Source organism: Ornithodoros turicata, chromosome 5 (assembly GCF_037126465.1).
Source record: "Ornithodoros turicata isolate Travis chromosome 5, ASM3712646v1, whole genome shotgun sequence".
Classification (NCBI taxonomy): Eukaryota; Metazoa; Arthropoda; class Arachnida; order Ixodida; family Argasidae; genus Ornithodoros; species Ornithodoros turicata.
In genome coordinates, this window is record NC_088205.1 from 81,752,522 (window position 1) to 81,775,440 (window position 22,919).

Consider the following 22,919-nt stretch of genomic DNA (forward strand, 5'->3'; position numbering starts at 1 on the left):
AAAGCCTCAAGCGCCTAAGAAATTAATGATGAAAGAAGGAAGTCTCTGGTAAGAGCCCGGGACCGGTAATCCAGAAGATGTGGGTTCGAGTCTTACAGCTGGCTAACCTTTTCAGTGGGAGTAAAATTGTGCTTCCGTGCACTTCTGTGCAAACTTCTGTGCACAATGTGAGTTGCATGGTTGTGTCCAAGTAATCCTTTAAAGAAACGCGAAAGATGCAAAATTTTTTGCCTTTTTTGGCCGCGGATTTGCAGCAAATAATGTCACCCCGTACGTAAGCACGATCATCGTAGATGACCGACAGAGCGCGAGAAAAATGTCTTTGATCTGTGCACCCTGTAAAAGTGCTCGACTCTTTCAGAGAAATTGCTCCTTTAAGATGCTCATACTGACTGAATGTGCGTTATATGTACGTGCGACCTTAGAAACTTGGGAATCGTATGTGTGACCCAGTATGCTAACCTGACGATATGCGTCGTAGTGTTCTACCCCATGGTGACCATGATCACGGACCCAAAGTACATCAACGAGAAGATGTTGGCCTACCTCAAGTGGCTGCAGTCTGAGAACGAGAAGCACAGCAGAACGTATGCGTACGCTGAGACGTGGGAGGACTTCGTGTTCATGATCGAAACGTGCACGGACGTGGATAACCTGAAGCGCATGAGGTGAAAGATTTTGCACAAAGGGGGACCATTGATTTTTTTTTATGCATGAATTTTTTTTATTGATTATTGAGATTTTATTGATTGATTATCTATTGATTTTTTATGCATGATTTTTTATTGATTATCGAAATTTTATTGATTGATTATCTATTGATTTTTATGCATGCAATTTTTTATTGATTATTGAAATTTTATTGATTGATTATCTATTGATTTTTTTTAATTAATGAAACTTCACTTACTTTAGATTCAACATTATTGCCGAAATTATGCAAGCTACTACCCAAAATAATCTGAAGAAGGCCAAGGGTATTAGCGAGGGTAAGATGTGCCGAGGAATATGTGAGAATTCTGGCGTGAATGTGATGCGTACTACTCTTTGAATAGACAAAGAATATGAGCCTCAGAGTACAGCCAAGGGAGACTTGCTTCAGTCTCGTAACCTTACCAAATACATTAAACAGGTAAGAGACATTTATGGGTATGCAGTATATACTAAGGTTGGTATAGGTTTGGAGTTCATTGTTTAGAAACTTTGATGTATAATGCTTCCCCATCCCCTAGTTAGCGGAATTTGAAAAGTGTTCTGTGGATAGCATATGCTGCATGGCGTATGGTATAATTGAGGTCTTGTGGTTTTTGCGTGGTAAAAACTTGGTAAAACCCATTTTTACCCCCTGATTTGCACCATCGTCACTTCGGGTAAAACCCGAAAACCCTCCGAAAACATTTCAAATTTTGCGTAATTCTGATTTCTAAGGGCATGAGTGGATGCTTTAAAAGAAATGGTATCCTACTTTGTTATAAAGTAAGAATGAGCAGGAACGAGAACTGGATTTATGTGCAGCTGACCTACGCCAAGACAATGTGCGAAAAACGCCTCAAGCTGATTGGTGGTATGGACTTCTCATCTCCTACGGAGGAGCAAGACAGCCTTCCAGGAAAAAAAGTCTTTGCCTTCTCCGTCATCATGGAGTCTCCACAGTGTCGAGAATACCTGGCAAAGTTCCTGCGGGGTGAAGAAGGAGGCCGATCACTTTTTGCGTTTGTATTTCATTCTTTTCCCATTTTGTGTAACTTTGCTCCATGTTAAACATACATGGAGCATACAAAGGTTATACAAAAGGTTATACAAAACATACAAAGGTTATCAGCGGGGTTAAAAGTGCTCTACTTTGCCTTTGCATTCTGCTGCAGTATTTTCATAGTGCCATGTGATGGCTTAGTGTCGTAGATTTTTGAGTATCAATGCTACTGCTCTGTATCTAGCACTAGTATCCATAGCATCTCTACTATGTAGTGTTAGTATCCAGTACTAGCGTCTGCAGTATCGATACCGGTGCTTAATATCTGTACTTGCATCAATAGTATACATGTATGTACAGCACTTAGTACTAATATCCTAGGTATTGCATAATCCATGCCCAAACTCCCAGCACCCAACCAGACATGACAGAGAACTGCAGAGTTCTAAGTTATGCTAAACAGGTTTCTAAACTTTCATCCGCAGCTTCTGGAGAGATGTAGAAGAAATGAGAACGTCGAGCAAGGACGAGTGGCATCAGCTGGGCAACGTCATCTACCAGACGTACATAAAAAATCCACGCATGGGAATCAAGCTGTCCCGGACAATTCTCAAGGGGATTGAGGCCTTTATAATGGCTGACTCGGTAATGCAGCCGATACAAGCCTGGAAGATCCGCTCGTTCATTCCATGTTGCTCCTTTCAGGGTCCAGAGGCGTTCTTTCAGGCGCAGCAAGAAATTTATAAAATCCTCGAAGAGCGATATTATCCCTCCTTCCTCCTGAGCGAGGCTTATCACAATCTGGTCCTCGAAACGAAAAAGTCTTGCATAGACGTCGGACGCGTCAGGGATGGTAAGTGTGCACGTTTATGTTAATGTGCGAGATGGGAAGTGTATGTGTGGGTACTTGTAGGTGTGAGATGTGTGTGAGACAGTGTGGGGTGTGATATGAGGTGGTCCAGCAACCATGATAGAAATTCGTAGTAAATAATGTAGGCAACGGAGAGACATGCAGTCGAGGGATTTTTTTCTGCCAGGAATGTTTGACACATGTTGGTACAGCTTGGGACAAAAATTTACGAAATGCCGATGTGTCGCATTTCTTCGTAGGAGCGACGCCCTAGCAGCAAACAGCTGCGGACACACATACTGAGAGATGGACAGGATATACGGTCACCCGTTTCTTATTCGATCTCTTCCTGATAGCTATTAGTGGGCCGCTTCGATGAAGAAATACGCCAGTGCCGTGTTCCGTAAACTTTTGTCCCAAGCTGCACCATCTTTATTTCATTTCGAGTGATGAAAATTTAATTTCTTGAATGGAACTCAGAGATTTCCCGAGTCAACCTAACGTTTTCTTTGCAGAAATGGGTTCCTCGTGGTCATTTCGGTCATTTTACTCAGTATGGCACCTGTAACGCAACGACAATTGCTGAAATAAATTGGCGGAAATGAGCCCTTGACTCGGGCTCTTTTTTTGCACACACTGCCGCAATGCATTGTCTGTCATCTTTTAAAAATTGATCGAGGGCAATCTTCTCAACATATTGCATAAACTTGATCCACAAAACGTTGCCTTAACAGATGACGAACGCGACCCCCTCTCCGAGCGCACTGAAGACACCGTCATTGCTCCAGATCAGCCCTATAAGACAGTCACTGAGAGCTGTATTCAAGCAAAGTCTCAACTGAGACAGCTGGAAGCGAAGCTGGACGAGAAAAAGAAGGCTCTTCACGCTCTACATGCCACCCTCAATTCCGACCCCAAGGTTGGCCAGGGATGTGCAGCCTTCGTGTAACATTACCTCGACGCGTTTGATTTCTAGATGGTGCAGGTGCTGGAGAAGGAGATGAGCGAAATGCGAGCGACTAAGAACCAGCTGGAACGCCACATCGAAAGAGCGCAGATGTGGGCGGAAAACATTGGGAAGTGGAAGGCGACGGTTCATAGTTCCCAGGTGAACAACAGAACGTGAAACTCGATACGGGGGAAGTTTGCGACTTATCTACTCCCTCTTATCTACAGATTGTCAAAGACGCGAACCTGAAGCCTTTGCCATATTTTGCCATCATGGTCGAGTCGAGCGGTGCTCATCAGACCGGTTGGGTAGTGACGAAAACCCTGGCAGATTTCCACCACTTGCAACAGAAGTTGCTTCCTGTAAGTGTAGCTTAACGCCTATTTTACTACCATATTTTACCACCTATATATACTAACCTATATATACCTATCCTATACTACCTATATATACTAACCTATGTATACCTATCCTATACTACCTATATATACTAACGCCTATTTTACTACCATATTTTACTACCTATATATACCTATCCTATTCTACCTATATATACTAACGCCTATTTTACTACCCGTAAGTGTAGCTTAACGCCTATTTTACTTGCTGTACCCACTCGCTAGAGTGCCCAAATGTTGGTACCAGTTTTTTTTTTCCCAGCGTAGTTGATGCATCCAAACTTTGACAGCACACCTAAACCCGTATCGCGCAGGAGTGATACCAAAAAGTCTGTGTTTTGTGCAACGCCAGAGGGCATTCGATGATTCTATTGGAAGTGGTGTTGTACATGATATCTCCTGGCGCTATTGTGAAAAACTTAACAAAAACTCGAATTTCTTCCCCTCATACAGCGAGCTAATGCCTATTGATCCGTTTATGTTGTTGTTATTTTTCTTGGGCTAGAGGAGGTTGTATTGACAGAGACACAAAACAAATACCCTACCCTACACTCAAAATGTCCCTACCACCTCCTCAGGATCAAGGAAATAATTGTCCACATCGATACACCAGCTTGCTTGCATTTTAATGCTTGACCCATATATGTTGAATTTCCCTTGACTGCTGAGGTTCAGTTTTTCCTCACATAATTACCCTCTCCCTGGTGGCGTACCCTCTCCCTGGTGGCTACTTTTCGGGTAGAAAGGCGTGTTAGCTATGTTTTTATTTTATTTTATTTTATTTTATTTTATTTTATTTTATTTTATTTTATTTTATTTTGTCTTTTCTTCAAGGTAAAAAGTCACAAAAACTGAGTGGTCCCTTAGCAGAGGCTAGTGATGGGTCCACCAAAGACGTTCATCAGCGACATTGGCAACAGTGACAGCAAAAAAGAAAGAAAGAAATGTCTAGAAAAATCACTTTAAAGTATAGCACATAACCACAAAATACAGTCACTGTAAAATAGAACAACCATTCATTGTAATCGGCATATTACGAATTTACCATATATGTATTCGAAATATATGTACGTGAGCAAATACAGTGTTTTTGCTGCATTTATGTCGAGTCACATATTTTAGCTCACTTTGTGCGACAGGTAGCACCAAACCTGAAGAAAAAGATAGTTCTTCCTCCATCAACAAAACCGAGGTTTCGTAGCTACGACCAGGTGTTCTTGGATAAGACAGAACCTGTGCTTCAACAATTCCTTTCTGTAAGAATTCTATTTGTAGCAAACCAGACGGGCTGCACCATATTACCTCTCGGTATCTTGGCTACCCACCGGTATCTTTCTCGCAGTATGTAATGGAGGAAGATGCTCTTAGGCAAAGCGAAGCACTGTACACCTTCTTCAACCAAGGTCCAGACGCCCTCATTCACGATGTGCCTGTCGTAAAAAAGGCATCTTCCATCTCACTTTTCCAGCGGTTTAAAAAGTAAGTTGGGCTTCTGACAACATTGTTTGTCTAACCAAAGTTAGAACTGTCGTAGATGCGAACAGAAAATAACTCGCAAAAATGTGGCAATTCCGAGAATTTTCCCCAATAGGCTTCTTTTGGAATTGCTACTATGTAAGGTGTGGAGAGTGAGCGTAGTAGTATGCACCATGAGACGTGACTAAAGTAATTGACTGAAAAACCACTAGGCTATGAGGAAAGAGGTCTGTTGTGTGTCTGTGGACCCAAATATGTTTTGTGGACACTGTGTTTTGTGCCGAGCCAAGGCGCATGTAATGTCCAGCACACAGCGTGAAACAAACCCAGGCGGAAAAGGTCTGCAATCACAAGTGGTTTATGGAACCTTTTCCACTTGAAACCACTTGAAACCACTTTGAACCACTTTGTGCGTAAATGGTTTAATGTGGAAAAGGTTTCATAAACCACTTGGGATTCCAGACTATTTCCACCAGGGAAGGAGCTACATCAGACGCGTATGACATGACACATACTGTCCGATATAATATAAGAGGGCGTTTCTTTTTTTTTGTCCTTTACACATTTTTTTCGAAAAGCTATGAGAGCAGCATAGATAGCCAACATGTTGCATGCAGCCTGCTTTGTGTGCATCTCCTCATTTCTGTGTTTTGACATTGTGAATTTCCCGTATTTTTTTTTAGAAACTGCACATATTTCCATCTGTTACTGAACATACACTCTCAAAGTTGGGAGTACATTACTGGAACCTGCAATGCCCGGAGTATAGTGATGACCCTGAGCTCACAAACTTTGTCCACTTCAGTGACAGAATATTGTCAACAGTGTAAAGCGAGCTTCACCTAACGCTCGAGAGTAATGAGCTGAAGCCGACTTGCAGAGTGGAGCCGCACTCCAAAAGAACAATGGCAGTAACGTGAAGTGGGCTTCACCTAACTCTTGGATGTAATGAGGCGAAGCCCACTTGCAGAATGGCGATAACGGTACCTCGCTTCAGTACTATTCGAAAAATATTCGAAAATTTTGAATACTGAAAATAGGTTGCGAATAGCATCAGATATTCGTTTCCTACTTGAAATTTCGAATATTCGTACAGCTCTACGAATTATCTAAAATTCATTAAGTAACTCTTTAATTAATTAATAAAAATGAAATAAGGAAAAATTGAGGAATTTCGAGCAAAAGCGAGGTAGCAGAATGGGAGACAGTCAACGAGGATTGTCTCCCATTCTGCTATCTCGCTTTTGCCTGAAATTCCCTTATTATTAAGAGTTAATTAATGAATTTTAGTTAATTAGTTTTGTTGTAGTGACATGCTCTCTTCGAGAGGATATGGCCATATAATTCAACTGCAAATACAACATCTATGCTGCTCTCGTAGCTTTTTTTTTAATTAAAGTTCCGTAAAGGACACACACACAAAAAAAATGCCCGTATAATGACCTTGTTCATTAGTCACACAAACAAGATATTAACCAGGTGAACCATTTAATATAGACATGACTTCTATGCTTATTAACTTTTCCTATTGCAGCTTTTCTGTTCCCCTGCTGACAGACAGTAGTGACGACGACAGCGTCCTGTTCTTAAACGACCGAGACCTGTAAGTGAAAAACCAATGCCACTAGAATCCCGTATACTTAAGGGTGTTTTAGGGTAAAACCCATTTTTACCCCCCTGATTTGCATCATCACCTAGGGTAAAACCCGAAAAGCCACGAAAACGAACTTGGCAAAGTGCAAATTAAGCCACCAATACCGGCACTAGAGGACACTATGTTCTGCATCTCATTTATTTATTTATTTACCTTAAGAGCCCGAAGGGGCATTACATAAGGGGGGTACAACTGATGTATCCAAAATTGAACAACAACAATAGAACAATCTTACATAGATAACACAAAGATATAATTTATTTAATTTAATTCTATATATAATATATAATATAATAATATAATATAATATAATATTAACATTTAATAATATAATATAAGCGTTAATTAGATAAAGAAATCAGACAAAGAAGCCTTAAAAAGTGCTGCATCTTTAATTGTGACTATGGAAGATGGTAATGTGTTCCATTCTGAGATGGCCAATGGGATGGGTGATTTAATAAATGTAGTAGTCATGTTCGTGTAAAACGCGAGAAGCACTGCTCTTCCACCCGATTTCCAAAAAACACAAAACCCATAAACACGGGGCCCTATGTACACTTAGGGCAAGGCGGGCACAGTCTTATGTAATGGATTTGTCCAGGAAAGAAGACCGGAAGGATGACATTGCTGTCCCTCTTTACGCCATGGCCGGCGAAGTATTTGAGTTGCAGGGCGTCTTCAATTGGCTCCGCAGGACACTTATCGCATTTGTGCAAACCTCTTATGGAAAAACTATAAACAAGTAAGGCATTGCTTCAGGTTCTTTTTTTTACTTGTGCTTAGTATGCTGGAACGTATGGTATTTTTCTCAATCTTCCCTACTCATACAGTTGTAAGTGCTACTGGCATGTGTATAAGAAATGTGGTCACTTCACCCCCTTGGATCTTGCAAGATAGCATTAGTGTGAAATGAATTTGAACAACAGTTGTCAGGGGTTCTGTGGCGCCCCCTCCACTTGACACCATTTCTCCGGTGCGCTCACTCTCAGTCTATGCTCCATAATATTGAAAGAACATTGAAAAAGTATCTTTTCTGAGAAGGGCTTAAACCAGGGTCCTTTGGTTTTGGGTGTCTCCAATGTGCTCATTGGTGTGACCTCCCTACCCCATACGGGTAGTATCCCCTCCAATGTGCCTATTATGAAATGACAGGCAGCTCAGAGAGTGGGTTGCCTGGATAGTCTCCGAGCCCATGCTCATCTACTACCTGGACACATTCCGAGACTCTATGTGGCCGGATGGACAGACACCAGGACAAGCATCAGGACAGGCAGACACAGAGAAATGTCTGGAGGAAGATACTGCCAGGAAGCACGAGGCTAAGATGCTGCTGCTAAACAACATTCCAGGTCAGTTACAGCACTGGTGTAGCCAGAAGGGGGGTTCAAACACCCCCAGAAACCGTACCTTTGGTAATGCTTTGCATCCTGCCCATGGAATTAAGATGCCCATGAGATTATCGACTTGTACAGTATACGAAAATGTGTATACTCCTCTACACATGGTCCCTTTTGTCATGCAATCGCAAAACATATTCCATATTTAGCTGTCGCTCTTGACTTCTGTCATCATGTGCCTTATTACATTTTTCAGAAGTCTTGAATCTCGTCGGTCAACAGAATGCACGAAAAGGTGTGGCCAAAGCATTTGACATTCTGCAAGATGTCAGGCTCAACAAGCAATTGTTTTACGTGAGTATTCGCTCTGTTCTTCGCTATTACATCATTTCGTGTTACTTGACAGTATGATGAACCAATGTCATTCATTTCTTCAGGATATTTTTGAAGCATTCCTGTATGAATTTGCCCCAGAGCTCACACCATGTTGAGCTTAAACCATGTCCTATTGGTACTATAGGTAAGAACATTGTCTCGTCTAGTCATGTGTGTGATGTAATATACGTGTAAATATATACATAATACAAGTATGTTTCTCTGTCTAAAACATAACCTGAGATTTTATTGTGCGCACTGAAAAGAAATTTGTCATATAATGCAAGTATGTACAAATGGGTATTTACATTGAAGTGTACATAAGGTTGTCATGCAGTGTTAAAAAAAGTTTGTCATGTGCTGCCAATGGCAGTTGTCCGGCGGAGCTTAAAACTGCCTTGGCGAATTTCAGCCAGCAGTCTGTCTACGAGGCATTCTTCTTCTGCTGGAGGCTTTTCTGGCCCTTTCTTGCGTCCTACAAGGAAGCGAAGTGTTAGCTGAAACTTGCAATTTACGTTACTGTCATAAAATACACTAATGTAAAATATTATGCAAGTGCACACCTTGAAAGAAACACTTGCAGCGAATATTTTACATTGCACGCTGCATTGCATTGCACTCTGTTACACTACCTACTATTCTACTGTGTGCCGTAATGTATAGTTAGAGAAGCCAGCTCAGAGTTCCACATGCAAAACACAGTGCTGGGGGTAAGTCCACCAATCAAACAGACACTTCAGAGTAAAATTGCGGGCTCTTTGTTTGGCAGACGTTAGCAAAGAATAAGAACCAGTGCACCGCTGTACCCTGAAAGCAAGCAGCAAGTGCTGAAAAATCATGCACATCAGGCAATAGGGTGCAGAACATATTCAGATTCTACCTTGTGTATCTGAACCTTCATGTAGCAAGGTAGTAGAGGAACATATATTCATTGAATACACCTACAAAGTTATTTGCCGTTATGCAAAAATATTCAGGGTTGAGGCTTTGCACTTAATCTTAATTTTTTAATGCTGAATACAATAGGTGTTTGTTATTACTAGTTAGTAGTAGTATTCTCATATAGTCATGCATTATGGTTTTTATGGTTTTATTACTGCCTGCCTGGACATTAACACAGCACAACTGATCATCAGTATCCAGCACTGGTCGCTGGACATCATTTTGTTGCATTGAACTTAATAACGCATTAAATAAATTGTTACACTATAGTATTGCTGTTACTACTTTACTGGTAGAACAGCACTGCTGGTCAGCAGTTGCAGCTAACCCTGACTGACCAAGCAGAAAACTTTAGTGCTACTACCACGCTCTTATGTTACATCAAGGTCCAAACTGCACAGTGTCAGTGAATAGCATGCCTTCATGCATCTAAAGAGCACAGCATGCTTGTGCATCTTAGTCATGGGGTGCAGACTACCACCACCAAAATGTAGCACCAGTCAATGTCATACATTTTTCTGCAGCAGCTGCATCAGAAGCTGGAAAGACGGCTGCGCTTTGGTGTCCGCTGAGAAACAAGTGCTTGACGGTTAGAATTTTAACTCAGAGTAGAACCCCTCTAATGTCATAAATGTTTCCGAGGACACTTGCTGCTTGTTGATTGAAACATCTTAGTTGCGGGGGTTAGTGTAGGCAACCAATGATCGAATTTCGTTGCTTACCGTTTTTAATATTTGATATGGGTCGAGAGGTACGAAGCCGCTCCGCACGTTCCTCTTGCAAGCGACGCTCCTCGTTTTCCTGCGAGGCATTGTTTCATTTATAAAAATGTTCCGCATTTTTGCACATGGTATAATGCCCACACACGTACTTCAGATTTTTTTTTATTCAATGTATCCCGTCTCGCAGAAAGACAGGTTTGTATATACGTATCCCAAGTGTTACACCACTAGGCTGTATGGTGGTGCCCAAGGCTGCATCTGTTATAAAAATGTTTAGGCATCCTGACAAATTAAAAACAATTAAAAAACCCCAGTGCTGGGTAGGACAAGGACCGGCACTGACCTCTTTTATCCTCTGTCCTTGTCCTACCCAGCACTAGGGTTTTTTAATTGTTTTTAATTCAGTATGAACCAACCAGCCCAAACGCTTGCTCTGCTACATGTGCATTCTGACAAACATGGCTATGTTTTCTGTTATGTTCATGCCTTGGAAATGTGTTGCAGAGAGGTTATAGTAGCTTCCACACCACATTTCCTGCTGAACCCCTAGTGGCATTTACGTAACACTAGAACAGGGATGTTCCCAGGATTTTTCGTCTCAGGGGGAGGGGGTGGGTGACACCCATATTTGCTGCTTTTCTGGCTCTTTGAGGGGTGCTGGGGTAATCCCTGCACTAGAACATAATAACAGGCGATGTCGGAAAACGCCACCCACTAACTGTCGTCCCTCACCTTCTGGGCGAGCTTGACCTTCTCACAAAAGTTGTTGAAGATGTGCAGACATTCTTCGACCGAAAAAACGGCTCTTCTCTTCACAGAAGTGATCTGCCATACGGTCGGACAGCTCACTGATTGTCAAGAGGCGACTGTTGAGGTCGTTGAGTTGTGACTTTGCGTGCTACAGAACCGGTAAAGAATAGTGAGCATGGGGAGTGTTCAACGGAAATGGCCGTACTCACCTCTACAAAAGTTCCAAACTGTTCCTTGAACTCGTTGCTGGCCGCCTTGAGATGACGTTCCAGCTTTGTGATACCAGCTGTTAACTGTTTCATGTCAGTGCGAATGCCATCAAGAGAGAGCCTGTATTCAAAGCAAATTACCTAATGCCAAAGCTGCAGACACCATATTCTTATCCCCATTACTATAATTAAAATCTGCTGTTACACACCTAGAGCACTGTGCTAAATGCTTGAGGTCTTTGGTGAAGGTTAGCATGTTTGAGTTTGTCTTCTCTGCTGTCTCCACCAAGTAGTGCAAGAGCGTCATTCGAGGTTTATTCGATCGGGTCTCGAGCAGTTTAGGAAGGGTGTTCAACCGGAATCCGAAGGCGTTTCCTGCGTAACTTCCCTGCAATGACCAGAACGTTAGCCTCTCATTGCCAGTCGGGCACCTGATTAATGAGTAGACCCTGATGTTTTAGGGTTAAACCCGATTTTTCCCCGAATTTGCACCCCGAATTGAGGTTCACCTATCTAGGGTTAAACCCGATTTCTACCTGCAAAACTGCACCTAGGCTAGGCACCTCAAGGCATCGACATACTAGTTTCTCACAAAATATGCGACTGCCCCTTACTTCTGGCACTCTGGATAAATGGTACAGTGAACGTTTATGCTACAATAATGCCCGATTTCTCCCCAAACTCAGTTTGATCGTAATTTTTCTGCCCGAATTTGCATGAATTTTTTACATCAATTTATTGACCCGACTTCTACCCCCCCGAATTTGGAAAAATATAAAACCCGAAAACTTCAGGGTCTATTAATGAGCAATGCCACATACAGAATTTATGAAGTTTCCCGTGATTAGGATGAGCTTGAGGAACTCCTTGAGACTCTTGTTGGTCAGTATCTCTTGACAAACGGTCGTATAGTTGTCCAGTTGTGGTTTGATTGCTTCGACGCTCGGCTGGAACTCTTCCATCTGCAGGAGACCATCCACGTACAATGCGTATAACTTCAGCTCGCCCAGCAAAAGAAACAACTGTTCCGCGGGTCCCAGCTTGCTGCGGTCTCCAGAGTATGCCTGTAGCATGGCCAGCTAGAAGCATTGATCAGAGTTAGTCTCTCTGTTTCACATTTTGCTGCTGTCGTACCTCATCAGGCTCTGGAAGGATCTTCTGTAGCATTCTAAGTCGCTCTGCACCAATGTCCTTTGACTTACACTTACGAATGAGGTCCACTATGGCTTCGGGGCTCTGCTTGAACTGCTTCAGGAAGATGCACACATTCAAGCTCCTCTTGCCATCCAGCAGGGATATCTGAAAAGGAATATTTTTTTTTTTTTTTTACTGATGGTCTAGTGTGGCTCTACAGATTATTGTCTCAGTTTTTGGGAACAGCATTCTCTTCTACCACATGACTCTCTTTTGTCATGTGCGAGTTATGAAAGAGTACTTTTTGTGGGCACTTACAAATGCTGGTTCTTTCTTTGCCTTCTCATTGGCTGCCTTCTGTTCAGCTGGTGCTGCTGCCTTTTGACAGAAGAGTTCTTCAACTTGTTTGAAATTGAGTGAGTTTTCTACATCTTCCTTTTCCGCTTCACGGGTGACGTCGCTCCAGATATTTCTCCCGCCTGTGGTGTGCAGTACCACATATTTTATCACCCAATGGCAAATGCACGAAGCTCCGCAGAGTCAAAAAAGATAACTAACCACAGACCAACATGTCTGGTACTTTGGTCCAGTTCAGGGTCTTCATCTTGTGTTGAGGCTTTGGCAAGGTGTGGAAAGGTCCAGGAAGCTTCCCTTGCTTTGACAGCCTGTCTACGGGGAGGCCATCACCCAGAGGACTTAATGGAGGCGGTGGAGGAGTTTTCGCACCACCAAGCATGGGAGGAGGTGGCGGGGGAGGTGGGGGAGAGTTACATGCTGGGGGAGGCGGTGGGGGTGGTGGTGGTGGTGGTGGGGGAGCAGGGGGCGCTGCAGGGCCAACCACTGGTCCGTTGAGTGGTCCGGGGGGTCCCGCTGGCTGGACCCCAGAGGGACGGGGAGCAGGAATGGTACTTTCCTTCTGTGTAGGTTCTGGTGGCCGTTTCCGCCTGCTTGAAGGTGAAGTCTGCGCTTTCAGTGTGGCGGATCGTGTCAGCTGAGTGGATTGCGGTGAAGACTGTGGAAGCTGAGGTCTGGTTTCATTTGCCTGCGACTGCTTTGTGACACGTGTGGCATGTGGTGACTTGTGTGTGCATTTGGGGGCTGTTGTAGGTGAGCTGGTTTCTAGGGTGCGGCGCCGCAGGATGACTGGAGAGGCCGGTTTGACGCTTTTGCATTCCGGGGCTTGTTGCATCTTGTTTGCACGAAAGGAGCGAGATCTCGTGAGGCTTGAAACCTTTAACGGGAAAATGCGAGATTAGGGATTCTACCTGAGATGAGCTTGTGGGCAAAAGTACACCCTTGATGTTGGAATAAGCAGAGAATTTAATGGACCTCTTTCACAATTGCCTGTACACATGGCATCTGTGATCTTGAAGGTGCCACGGAACATTATCATTGCACTCGCAAGATGGCATTTTATATGCACCCAATCCGTGCGAAACACCTCTCTCCGAGTGCAACACATGCAGCCCTCAACCTCAACAGCCCAGGCCAGGCCAGTTCCAAGACTGGTCTTGTGAACGGGTACCATGCGACAAGAATGGTTCGCCGAAGAGTCGCTCGGCTGCGATGTGATTGGGAAATGTTGGTCCCTTTAAAGGGACGGTGGCATCCGTTCCAGTCCATTTAGAAACTACAGTGTCATTTTATTCCTCCTGGACCACTGACCAGGGTATCGGAAATCCCATGCGAAATAGTGGCATAGTTTAACTGTTATTCCACGGAGTACATGACAAGAGAAGACGCCGGACGTTGAGAGTATTCCCAACCTGGTTAATCGAGAAAACGTCACTCCCTAAGAACCGGCGCGGACGCGACCTTGAGAAAAGGAATGCCGCGGGGGCGTCTGGACGGCACCTTTCTCTCCTCTGAGCGCCGTCCCGCCTCTCACTCCTCCGCTTAGGGAGTGACGTCACGTCGCCGGAGCTGCTGCTTCTGTCACGGAATTCCATATCCGAGTACTTTTCCCACGAATAAAAAAAAAGAAAAAGCGGGTAGATTGTCGGCCGATGCCAAACATAGTGGTACCGGTTTCATAAATGGGTTTCCGATCATGCGACCGCCCTTTTAATGTGAATGGACCCTAAATGTCGCAAAAATTCGTAACAATTTAGACACTCTTGGTTGTTTTCTACTGCGTAGGCCGTTGTGTTGCATTGTGTTTACAAATCACGTTCTCATCTGCTAGTCGGATACTCCTTCTGCAACCATTCCGTCAAAAACTGTCCACATCCCAAGTCTCCTTATTGCTACATTTCCACAGGTACCTGACAGCGGTGATGGAGCAGTCTTTATGCGCGACTCATTTTAAATTATTTGCCGCGATGATTGTGAACAGCATTAGGGATCACGTGATGGTGGTAGTCTCCATGTGTATGATACGCAGATTGACACCCCTTTCGTCTTACATGGCTGATGAACTTGAAGATGTTGAGCTTGCCTCCTCGCTGCGGTCTGTCCACAAAGACCTCATCCCCACCGACGTCGCTTGCGAGGGAGATAAGCCTCCTTCTGCCGTCCATGGAATCAGGCTCGCTCTCCGACGACGTCTGCGTCGCGACGGACCTCTCTGTCCTCGAGCGGAAGTTGCAGTCGAGCGTCTCTCCTACAGCGTTGTAGAAAGGAACTACGGGGGAAGAGGCCAACTTCTCCGAGACGCGTTCCAAAAGCTCCCATGCGAGATCGCTGCGATAAACGTGAGATTAGTTCGATATACGCGAACGAAGGGATTCCAAAATTGATGTCAGACAACTACTATCTGAACTTCCTTTCGTACTATCTATCAGCGACGCCACCTTGCAGAAGACGGGATAAAGGAAGTACACAGTACACAAGACGATTTCCTGAGGATTCGAAACAAAAGAAAAAACGGAAACTGTTTTACGGAAACGAAAAGAGCTTTGAAGCCGCGTTTCCCCTTTCTGCTGATTTGCTACATTGCTATTGATTGCATTTGTTTTGTCTCCATGTGAGAGCAGTCTTTAGAAGAAACTGTCCACCCGACACATCGATAACGGTACGGCAGCATGATATGCAGAATTATTCCATGCCGGGAAAATCATTCCCTGAAAGCATTGAAGATTACAGAAAGCCACAGGGTATCTGTTGTTTTACGACGTGTACATTTCACTTGATCAAGCTCGGATACAGCGATCATCGTTGTAAGCGTGCTTCATAGTTCACCTAGTTCACAGGCGTGAAATCTCGAGTCCCACAACTGTATATAACAAGGTATCTTATGTAAACAACGAGAAATGGCCGAGGCAGACCACAATTAGGGACGACAAACACGTCTCTTTCCCCCCTGAGTTGTTTGAATTCGAAGAAGGTATCTTACCTCGAAATGTCATCTGGGTTGAGCCGGTTGAGATTTTGCAAGACCATGAGGAACGTTAAACATTGCGGACTGCTGTACACCTGCAATGCAAGAGAAATTGTTTCTGACGAGGGGTTGTCTCAGAAGCGCATATTAGGGATCTGTACCGAATATGTCTTGCTTCACACACACACACTATCTCACTGATTGGTTTGAGCTACATTGACAGTGCAGTAATACGCGGCTGTGCTCGTCAGAATGATGTTGGATAGCAGCAACGAACTTTGATTACGCGATCACAAAATCTAAAAAAAAAAATTGTATATATATATATATATTGTTCAAAAGTAGAACGAATAGTAGTAGTAGGCAGAACGAATCTGTCGCTGCCACCTTAATATTTTGGCCACGAAAATATTACACCCAATCGGTCCATGGTGTTCAATATACGTTCATTATACGTCGTCTGATACTTGTGATCACTTCATTGAGGCCCTACGACTGTCTTCAGTGAGTCAAGAAATTAACGCTTGGTTATGTTCCGTACGCGGCACATAAAAATGTCAAGGACGGAATATATTCAGCACGACTATGGGTTACTGTCGTATGGGTCGTGTTCAGCGTACCCTCCACAAACGTGTAAATGTTAAATTCACCTTGGTGAAGCTGTAAAGTGGAGCTGCCCATGTTTGTTCCGACTACGTCTATAGATGGATGACTAATAGTTCTCGAGGCAACGGGTGCTAGCGGAGCAACTCACCCGTGCCCTGTCTCGGCGCCATTGCGCGAGTTCGAAGAGGTCACGTGGAAGGAGTTTCTTTTTCTTTTTTTGCGACGCTTACAAACAATGCCAAACATTTCTCTCCAAATTTGTCGGTCCTTTTGTCCCTATAGTCTGTATCTCGAGGAAAAAATCTGGCTCGTACCATTAAACAGTAACAAGTGTAAGATCATACGCCGAGACTGGGAGGTGACACGGGTTCGAATCCTGGCACCGGCTTTGCTGTCTGAGGTTTTCCCCTGAGGTTTTCCAGCAGACTTTCCAGATGAATATCGGCACAGTTCCCACTGAAATCTGTCCAGGACGCATACTGTCCCGCACTGCTTCCTGCTGTCATCTCTCCATCCTTCACTCGTAGTCACAACCGCGATTTCATATCCTTATCCTCTTTCCAACTCTCTTCTTACTCATACCACGGTCTCTCAATACTCTTTACTTTACTTAGTATTGTAAATATATCGGCCTCCACCTGGCCTCTCTCTCTCTCTCTCTCTCTTGGTCTTTCTCCCACATCGTATCCGTAGCTAATAACCTCAATCCCTCGCCTGCTTGCTTAGTTAAAACAGCCTGCGTAAGTCAAGTCTGATTCGCTCGAAGTGAGAACATGCCTCATCAATTTGGGACTCTCACCAAGACTGTACCTGTCCAAGAAGCCAGAGGCCGCGCAGAACAGTGCGGCCAGATTCATCTGTACCGACCGACTGCTCTCAGCGTACCAGCGTGTCTACGCTAAAACACCAGTTCGTCCCACATGGCCTATCAATACGACCGACTTTCCTGTTCCCTGCCCATTCCATTTCCCATCCCTGCCCGTTTGGACCATACACTCAAAATCCAACCTCCCTTTTGTCGCTCGTCATCATTTTCCCGTTCTTTCTTTCCCCGAACTGTAGCCAAATGGAACAATGTTCCCCAGAACACACGTTACAAAACTCATTTGGGAGCCTCTATATTGGATTGATTATCATAGGCTTGTTTCATTGTGTTGTATGTTACATTCCATGGCGTAATGCATTAACTGTGCTTCGCACGTAAAACCATAATGATTAACCCCTTTCGTCACGTAATGAGCGCAGGGGCCCTTGACGTATCTGTAGTACAGTCTACACTCGTTATTACGACACTCGTTAATACGACATCCTCACTTTGTGACCGGTTTTCTAGGGAACCGTTTTTTTTTTCCCCATAGAAACACCATGTAACCCACCCTCGTTATTATGACAACTCGTTAATCCGACTGTGACCGAAATTTTGAGGACGGACCAAGGAGAACACGTGTATTCTGCCCTCGTTATTAAGACCGCCGACTGTTGACCTCGTCGACCATGAACAAAGTTTCGAGAACGAACGGTGGAAAACCCCGGTGTTCTGTCCCAATCGTGACCACCGACTGTTGACCCTGCCTTTTCTTTCGCAAATAAATTGTAACTCAGCAACTGAATCGTCTTCATTTTAGTACAGCATGTAGCAGTAGATCCACACAGGTGTATGTGCGTGTGGGGGGGGGGGGGGGGGCGGACGTTTTTTCCACGTGTTTCTCGTTAATATGATAATCTCAGATAAAATGGTTAAAAAGCAAGCGAGCTGGTGGCTAAGATCCATGACGAAAACCCGAGACTGGGAAAAAGACGAAAAACAGACGACACAACACAAAGTCTCAAACACAGCTAAAGTTTGTGTTGTGACTGTGTTGTGACCAAGAGACTTTGTGTTGTGTCGTCTGTTTTTCGTCTTTTTCCCAGTCTCGGGTTTTCGTCATGGATGATAATCCCGCTCTATGAGCAAAATCGGCGGGAACGGACTTGGTCATATTAACGAGTTTAGACTGTAAATAAAAGGGATAGTTCGATGAATTCGTCAAGCTTGCAGCCTAGGACGCCAGCAGTTTGCTGGGATATTACGGACTGCTTAGACACAACGTCCTCACCGGCAGACAGGTAGCTGCATGAGCAGTAGGGCGAGAAATGAGGCCGACCTGTCGGTGTCAGTTATGACCGCAGTTGCCTCGCGTTGAGTCACAACTTATTATTTCTCGAGCCCACGTTCGATCTGGATGTATCATAAGCTACAAATGGACTAGAGAAACGGGTAGCGCTTGCACCGCGGTGCAAGATAATACTACATAATTTAGACCATGGCTCGCGCTACGGCAAAGGCTTGCAGGACTGGCTAGCGAGAATGTCTCATGCTTTAGCCTGTTTGTCAGGCCAGGTACTCTGCCGCGCTAAATATAAATTATAATTTACAAATTACGTATAAAATATATTATTCTGATTTCACTTTCACGAGGAGTTTAGTCGGATCCTACCAACGAAATCGAATGCAAAGTAGAGCATCTTCTGTCGCGATCACATACCCCAATCATCACCATTCAATGGAGTCCACACTTCTTCGTTACCTGTCAAGTACGCCAACTTAGTAATACTCCTTTTAGGCGACGTATGCTTTACTATTGAGTTTGTATGCTAGGAAATTCTTGCGATTTTGATCTCTGCCCTGTCGAAGCATCAGGTGTTCAGGCGCCATACCCCGCCTGTTTACGGTTCCGGACTCTGCCGACTGTCCGGTTCTTTACACGCGTCCCCGCCTAGCTAAAGCCGCCTAGCCTTGAAAGCTCAGCTAGTTTATCATCCCCTCATGATCTCTCTCTCTCCATAGAGTAGGCGTCGAAGCACGATTACTCGATGAAGGGGAATTCCGAGAATGGCACTTACGTGATGATCACCCTCCTTTCTCATCGTAGGAAAGTGCAGATTAAACCCGCTATCAGGAAGGATTCTTAGCCTCGTTGTCTTGAATCGCGAAATCGGTGACCAAGTGTAAAATCGCAGTTACTCTTTTTGAAAGCACGTCTCGAAGCACCGTCCCGATTTTCTTGTGGCTTACAAATTTCAAAGAAATTCTAAATTGTCACTCTCTAAAATGCTACCTTGTTTGTTCAGAAGCCACGAATCGAGGTTCCGTTCGTAACAATTCTTAGGCCCAGTTTCATCAACCCAGATTAATATTTGAGCCGAGGTCAGCGGTCCCTCAACTCGAATTTAACACTCAACTCTGCTTCACCATGGGCAGTTATTGTGACTGAAGCATTCATCACCACACTAACTAATGTCGCTAAAAGAGAATTGAGTGCTAACTTCAAGTTTTAATGACCCTTGATCTCGGTTCAAAGTTAACCAGCGTTGGTGAAACCGGGGTTTAAATACCTCTTTATTAGGTTATTACTAGCATTAAAGACGCGTTCCACTTGTGCCACACTAGTGGACATTGACCACGTCCTCCTGTAGCCAAGCGCGGATCATAAGCGTGCGAGATCGAGCTTGCGCCTGGCTATGAGCAAGTGGGGCCTATATCGATCATCCCAGCACCTGGCCATTGAAGCTATACTCTTCTTGACGGGATAGACCTCCAGGTGGCGCGAGTGAGCAGCAACGTCAGCGCCCCAAATTATGCAACACGCGGTAGTTTAGCAGACGACGCGGCACTTTCAAATACAGTGAACCCTCGTTATTATGACCATGGTCGTTCCCGAAAATTTTGGTCATAATGCGGAATTGTCATATTAACGGGGGGGGGGATTTGCAGAGGTTTCACTGCATTGTTCCCCAGGAGTATGGTCGTAACGCGCGTATGTCAGATTATCGGGGGTCATATTAACGAGGGTCCACTGTACACGGTCTCGAGTTGTTTGCTCTTTTCATGAAGCACCACTTTTTTTGTGGATTTCCTACAGGTTTTGTAGCTTTCCTTGGCACCATACCGTTTGAAATACCATGCGAAACCCGCTGATGAAACGACCTACTGTTGGGATCCGTGGCCGTTTGGGCCCGAAATGGCGCTGTGCAAACTTCACTGCCACAGCCCTATGGGCCTCTCTAGATGTGCTGTTGCAATATTGTAGTGGCTGAGTGCATCGCGCACTCGTATAAAACCCACATGTATCCTTCTGCAACGCACGGGGTAGCAGATCCTCATAGCTGCCGCGTGTGCCTCTTTACATGTGCGCCCCGTCTTCCTATACAAGCTATATTTTCTGAGGGGGATTACGGTACCACAAACGTGGTATCTATCAATCGAGCCACGTGTGTTATGCCTGTTCAAACAGCTGCGTGCTCTTCTTCTTCTTCTTCGTCTTTCTCCGCAGTGGCGCATAGCACGGGGCAATTGGCCACGGATCGTGACATGAGGGCCCAGTTAATGACAGTTACGTGCGTGCTCTCATGCACTTCCCCGGCAACGAGGTAATCAGCTAACAACATTATTTTCTTCCACTTTCCTCCTATATACCAACGGAACTTTTGTTGAAAGAAGTTCTTCGTATGTTGGTGATTGCCAGCATTTCGAGGTCGCGCGCTGGGGCACACTCAAATATGATCTAGCTCAGAAGTGATGCTCTTTTTCCTTCGAAGGCTACAGTAGTAAACTATACGTGGCCCCAAGAGCGATGGCCCTGTTTTTATGGAATGCATTCGACGTACGTTGTTTGCCATCTAGTTTTCCCAGTGGAGACAATGGCAAGGACAAAGTGTGTACGTGGCAGTGCGTAATGACGCCATTAATGCGTCGTAAGTCACCTGCTCGAGACGTCGTCTGCTTTTCACGGTTCAGTCACGCGTATGATGACAGATAGAAGAAGCACTCCCGTGAGCTCCTATTGTACCTCTTTGTTATAATGGGAGCTCTTGTGTTGCTATATGTCGGTCGGCAATCCTACTTGATATCGTATTGCTAGCAGCATTGCTCGTCGAAAGATTCATCCTAAAATCTCGATGACAGTACGACGAGGTAGCAATAACAATACAAAATGGAACTGCCTCCGTAAGTAGTTCTACTTGATGGCAACGCATACACACACACGCTTTTTTCGTAAATGATAAAAAGGGCTATTCGTTTATGCGCTAAAGTATGTTCCGATCAATAATTCATTAATCGTCATTTTTGTATTCTTTACTGGGAGTATTTCATCTTTGGCATCAGAAGCGTAAGTACAAGCAAACCTCGATTTTGAGCTGCACGTTGATCGTATACGATTCGTAATACGTACAATTCGTGATAGGGGCCCCGATTAGGTATCGAAAATATTTTGAATGTGCGTAGCGCCGTCCCCTATTCTAAGCTCTACAATAAGAACGGAACTGGAAGAAGTAATAATAAAAGCAGTAAAAAAAGCAATGAGGGCGAAGGAGTGTTACCGTCGCATCGTGCGTCTCTGCCCACGTTCTTTTTGGTTATACGTTACGCCATAGAGCTCATCCGGGTCACAAGCTTCTGTAACACCCTCGAGGGCCGAAACCCTTCCTCGGTGAAATTGACGTCGATGACATTCGAGTGCTGATAACGGGCGTGGAATGAACATACGACGTTGGGGTGAATGAGGAATTAATGTCCAGTTGGGAAAATGTAACCCAAGTGTGCTAAAAGTGTGGTACGTAAAATAGTATTTCGAATACTGCAAGGAATATTGCACTCAATGAGATACTCAGATGACGTGAAACTCATTGGTTGCTAGAATTGGTTGCTCTGACAGTAAGTAATAATTTGGCCCACACAGTAAACCCCCGAGACAGTCGAAATTATACGTAGTCCTATCCAGCGGAACTCTCCGTGCAGCGTGTCGTCACACACAAATATGCTGACCACCCTGGTCCAAAATATATTATTTGAATGAATTTGAAATACACAGCCTACAAATTTGTCCCGAAGATGAGGCTTATACGGACACGGCACATTTGATACGGGTAATTGAGAAAAGTTCACCTTGTCTAAGATGGAGACGAAGAGTTCGTGATGACTGATGGAGGCTAAGAGGCCACGGCTGAGGGCTTCCTCGTCGTCCGCGTGTTTGGTCGTCTCGAATACGTGGCACTGGATGAAGACTTCGTCGTCCCCAGCATTGCGTAACGATGACACAAGGTCCAACAGACCCAACCCTATGTGTTCCAACGTATCTATCATTTCAGTATCACTCGTAGAGCACAAACGTTTCAGGACACAACACAGCAAGAGATTTCCACTGATGTACTGTGGACGGGCGAACCAGTCAGTTGTTGAAGGAAATTAACGTCGTCGGAAATGGCTAGGAGATTGCAATCCTATCCTATCCTTGACACCGTTCTTTTTTTAAGACCGAGCGAGACAAGTTACTTCTTTCTATTAATTACATCTTCGTAACATATCTTCGTTAACAAAGATATGAACTGCCAATCGCTTTCATAATGTGCCTATAAGACCCCCACATTGTAAAGTATACAGGAGGAGTACCCAGAAGAAGAAGAACAGTCCCTGATCGAAACATCGGCGGCTCTTGTCCTGAGGCACTTCCCTTCATATTGTAAA

At 44.4% G+C, this 22,919-nt stretch overlaps 1 protein-coding gene and 1 pseudogene across 2 annotated transcripts in view; one reads left to right on the forward strand and one right to left on the reverse strand.

Moving 5' to 3' along the window:
• The window catches only part of LOC135394976 (sorting nexin-25-like), a 115,819-nt gene extending 105,876 nt beyond the window's left edge, over nt 1-9,943 (forward strand). For both annotated transcript variants that reach the window (XM_064626111.1, XM_064626112.1), the window contains exons 6-21: nt 482-668; nt 916-989; nt 1,056-1,132; nt 1,516-1,712; nt 2,179-2,338; nt 2,399-2,546; nt 3,278-3,462; nt 3,520-3,651; nt 3,720-3,854; nt 5,030-5,146; nt 5,233-5,369; nt 6,901-6,969; nt 7,622-7,762; nt 8,173-8,369; nt 8,614-8,711; nt 8,795-9,943. In XM_064626111.1, the coding sequence (XP_064482181.1) occupies nt 482-668; nt 916-989; nt 1,056-1,132; nt 1,516-1,712; nt 2,179-2,338; nt 2,399-2,546; nt 3,278-3,462; nt 3,520-3,651; nt 3,720-3,854; nt 5,030-5,146; nt 5,233-5,369; nt 6,901-6,969; nt 7,622-7,762; nt 8,173-8,369; nt 8,614-8,711; nt 8,795-8,848 (2,108 nt within the window). In that variant the 3' untranslated portion in view covers nt 8,849-9,943. The remainder of the gene's footprint in view (nt 1-481; nt 669-915; nt 990-1,055; nt 1,133-1,515; nt 1,713-2,178; nt 2,339-2,398; nt 2,547-3,277; nt 3,463-3,519; nt 3,652-3,719; nt 3,855-5,029; nt 5,147-5,232; nt 5,370-6,900; nt 6,970-7,621; nt 7,763-8,172; nt 8,370-8,613; nt 8,712-8,794) is intronic.
• Nucleotides 8,960-22,919, reverse strand: part of LOC135394975 (inverted formin-2-like) — a 31,641-nt pseudogene continuing 17,681 nt past the window's right edge.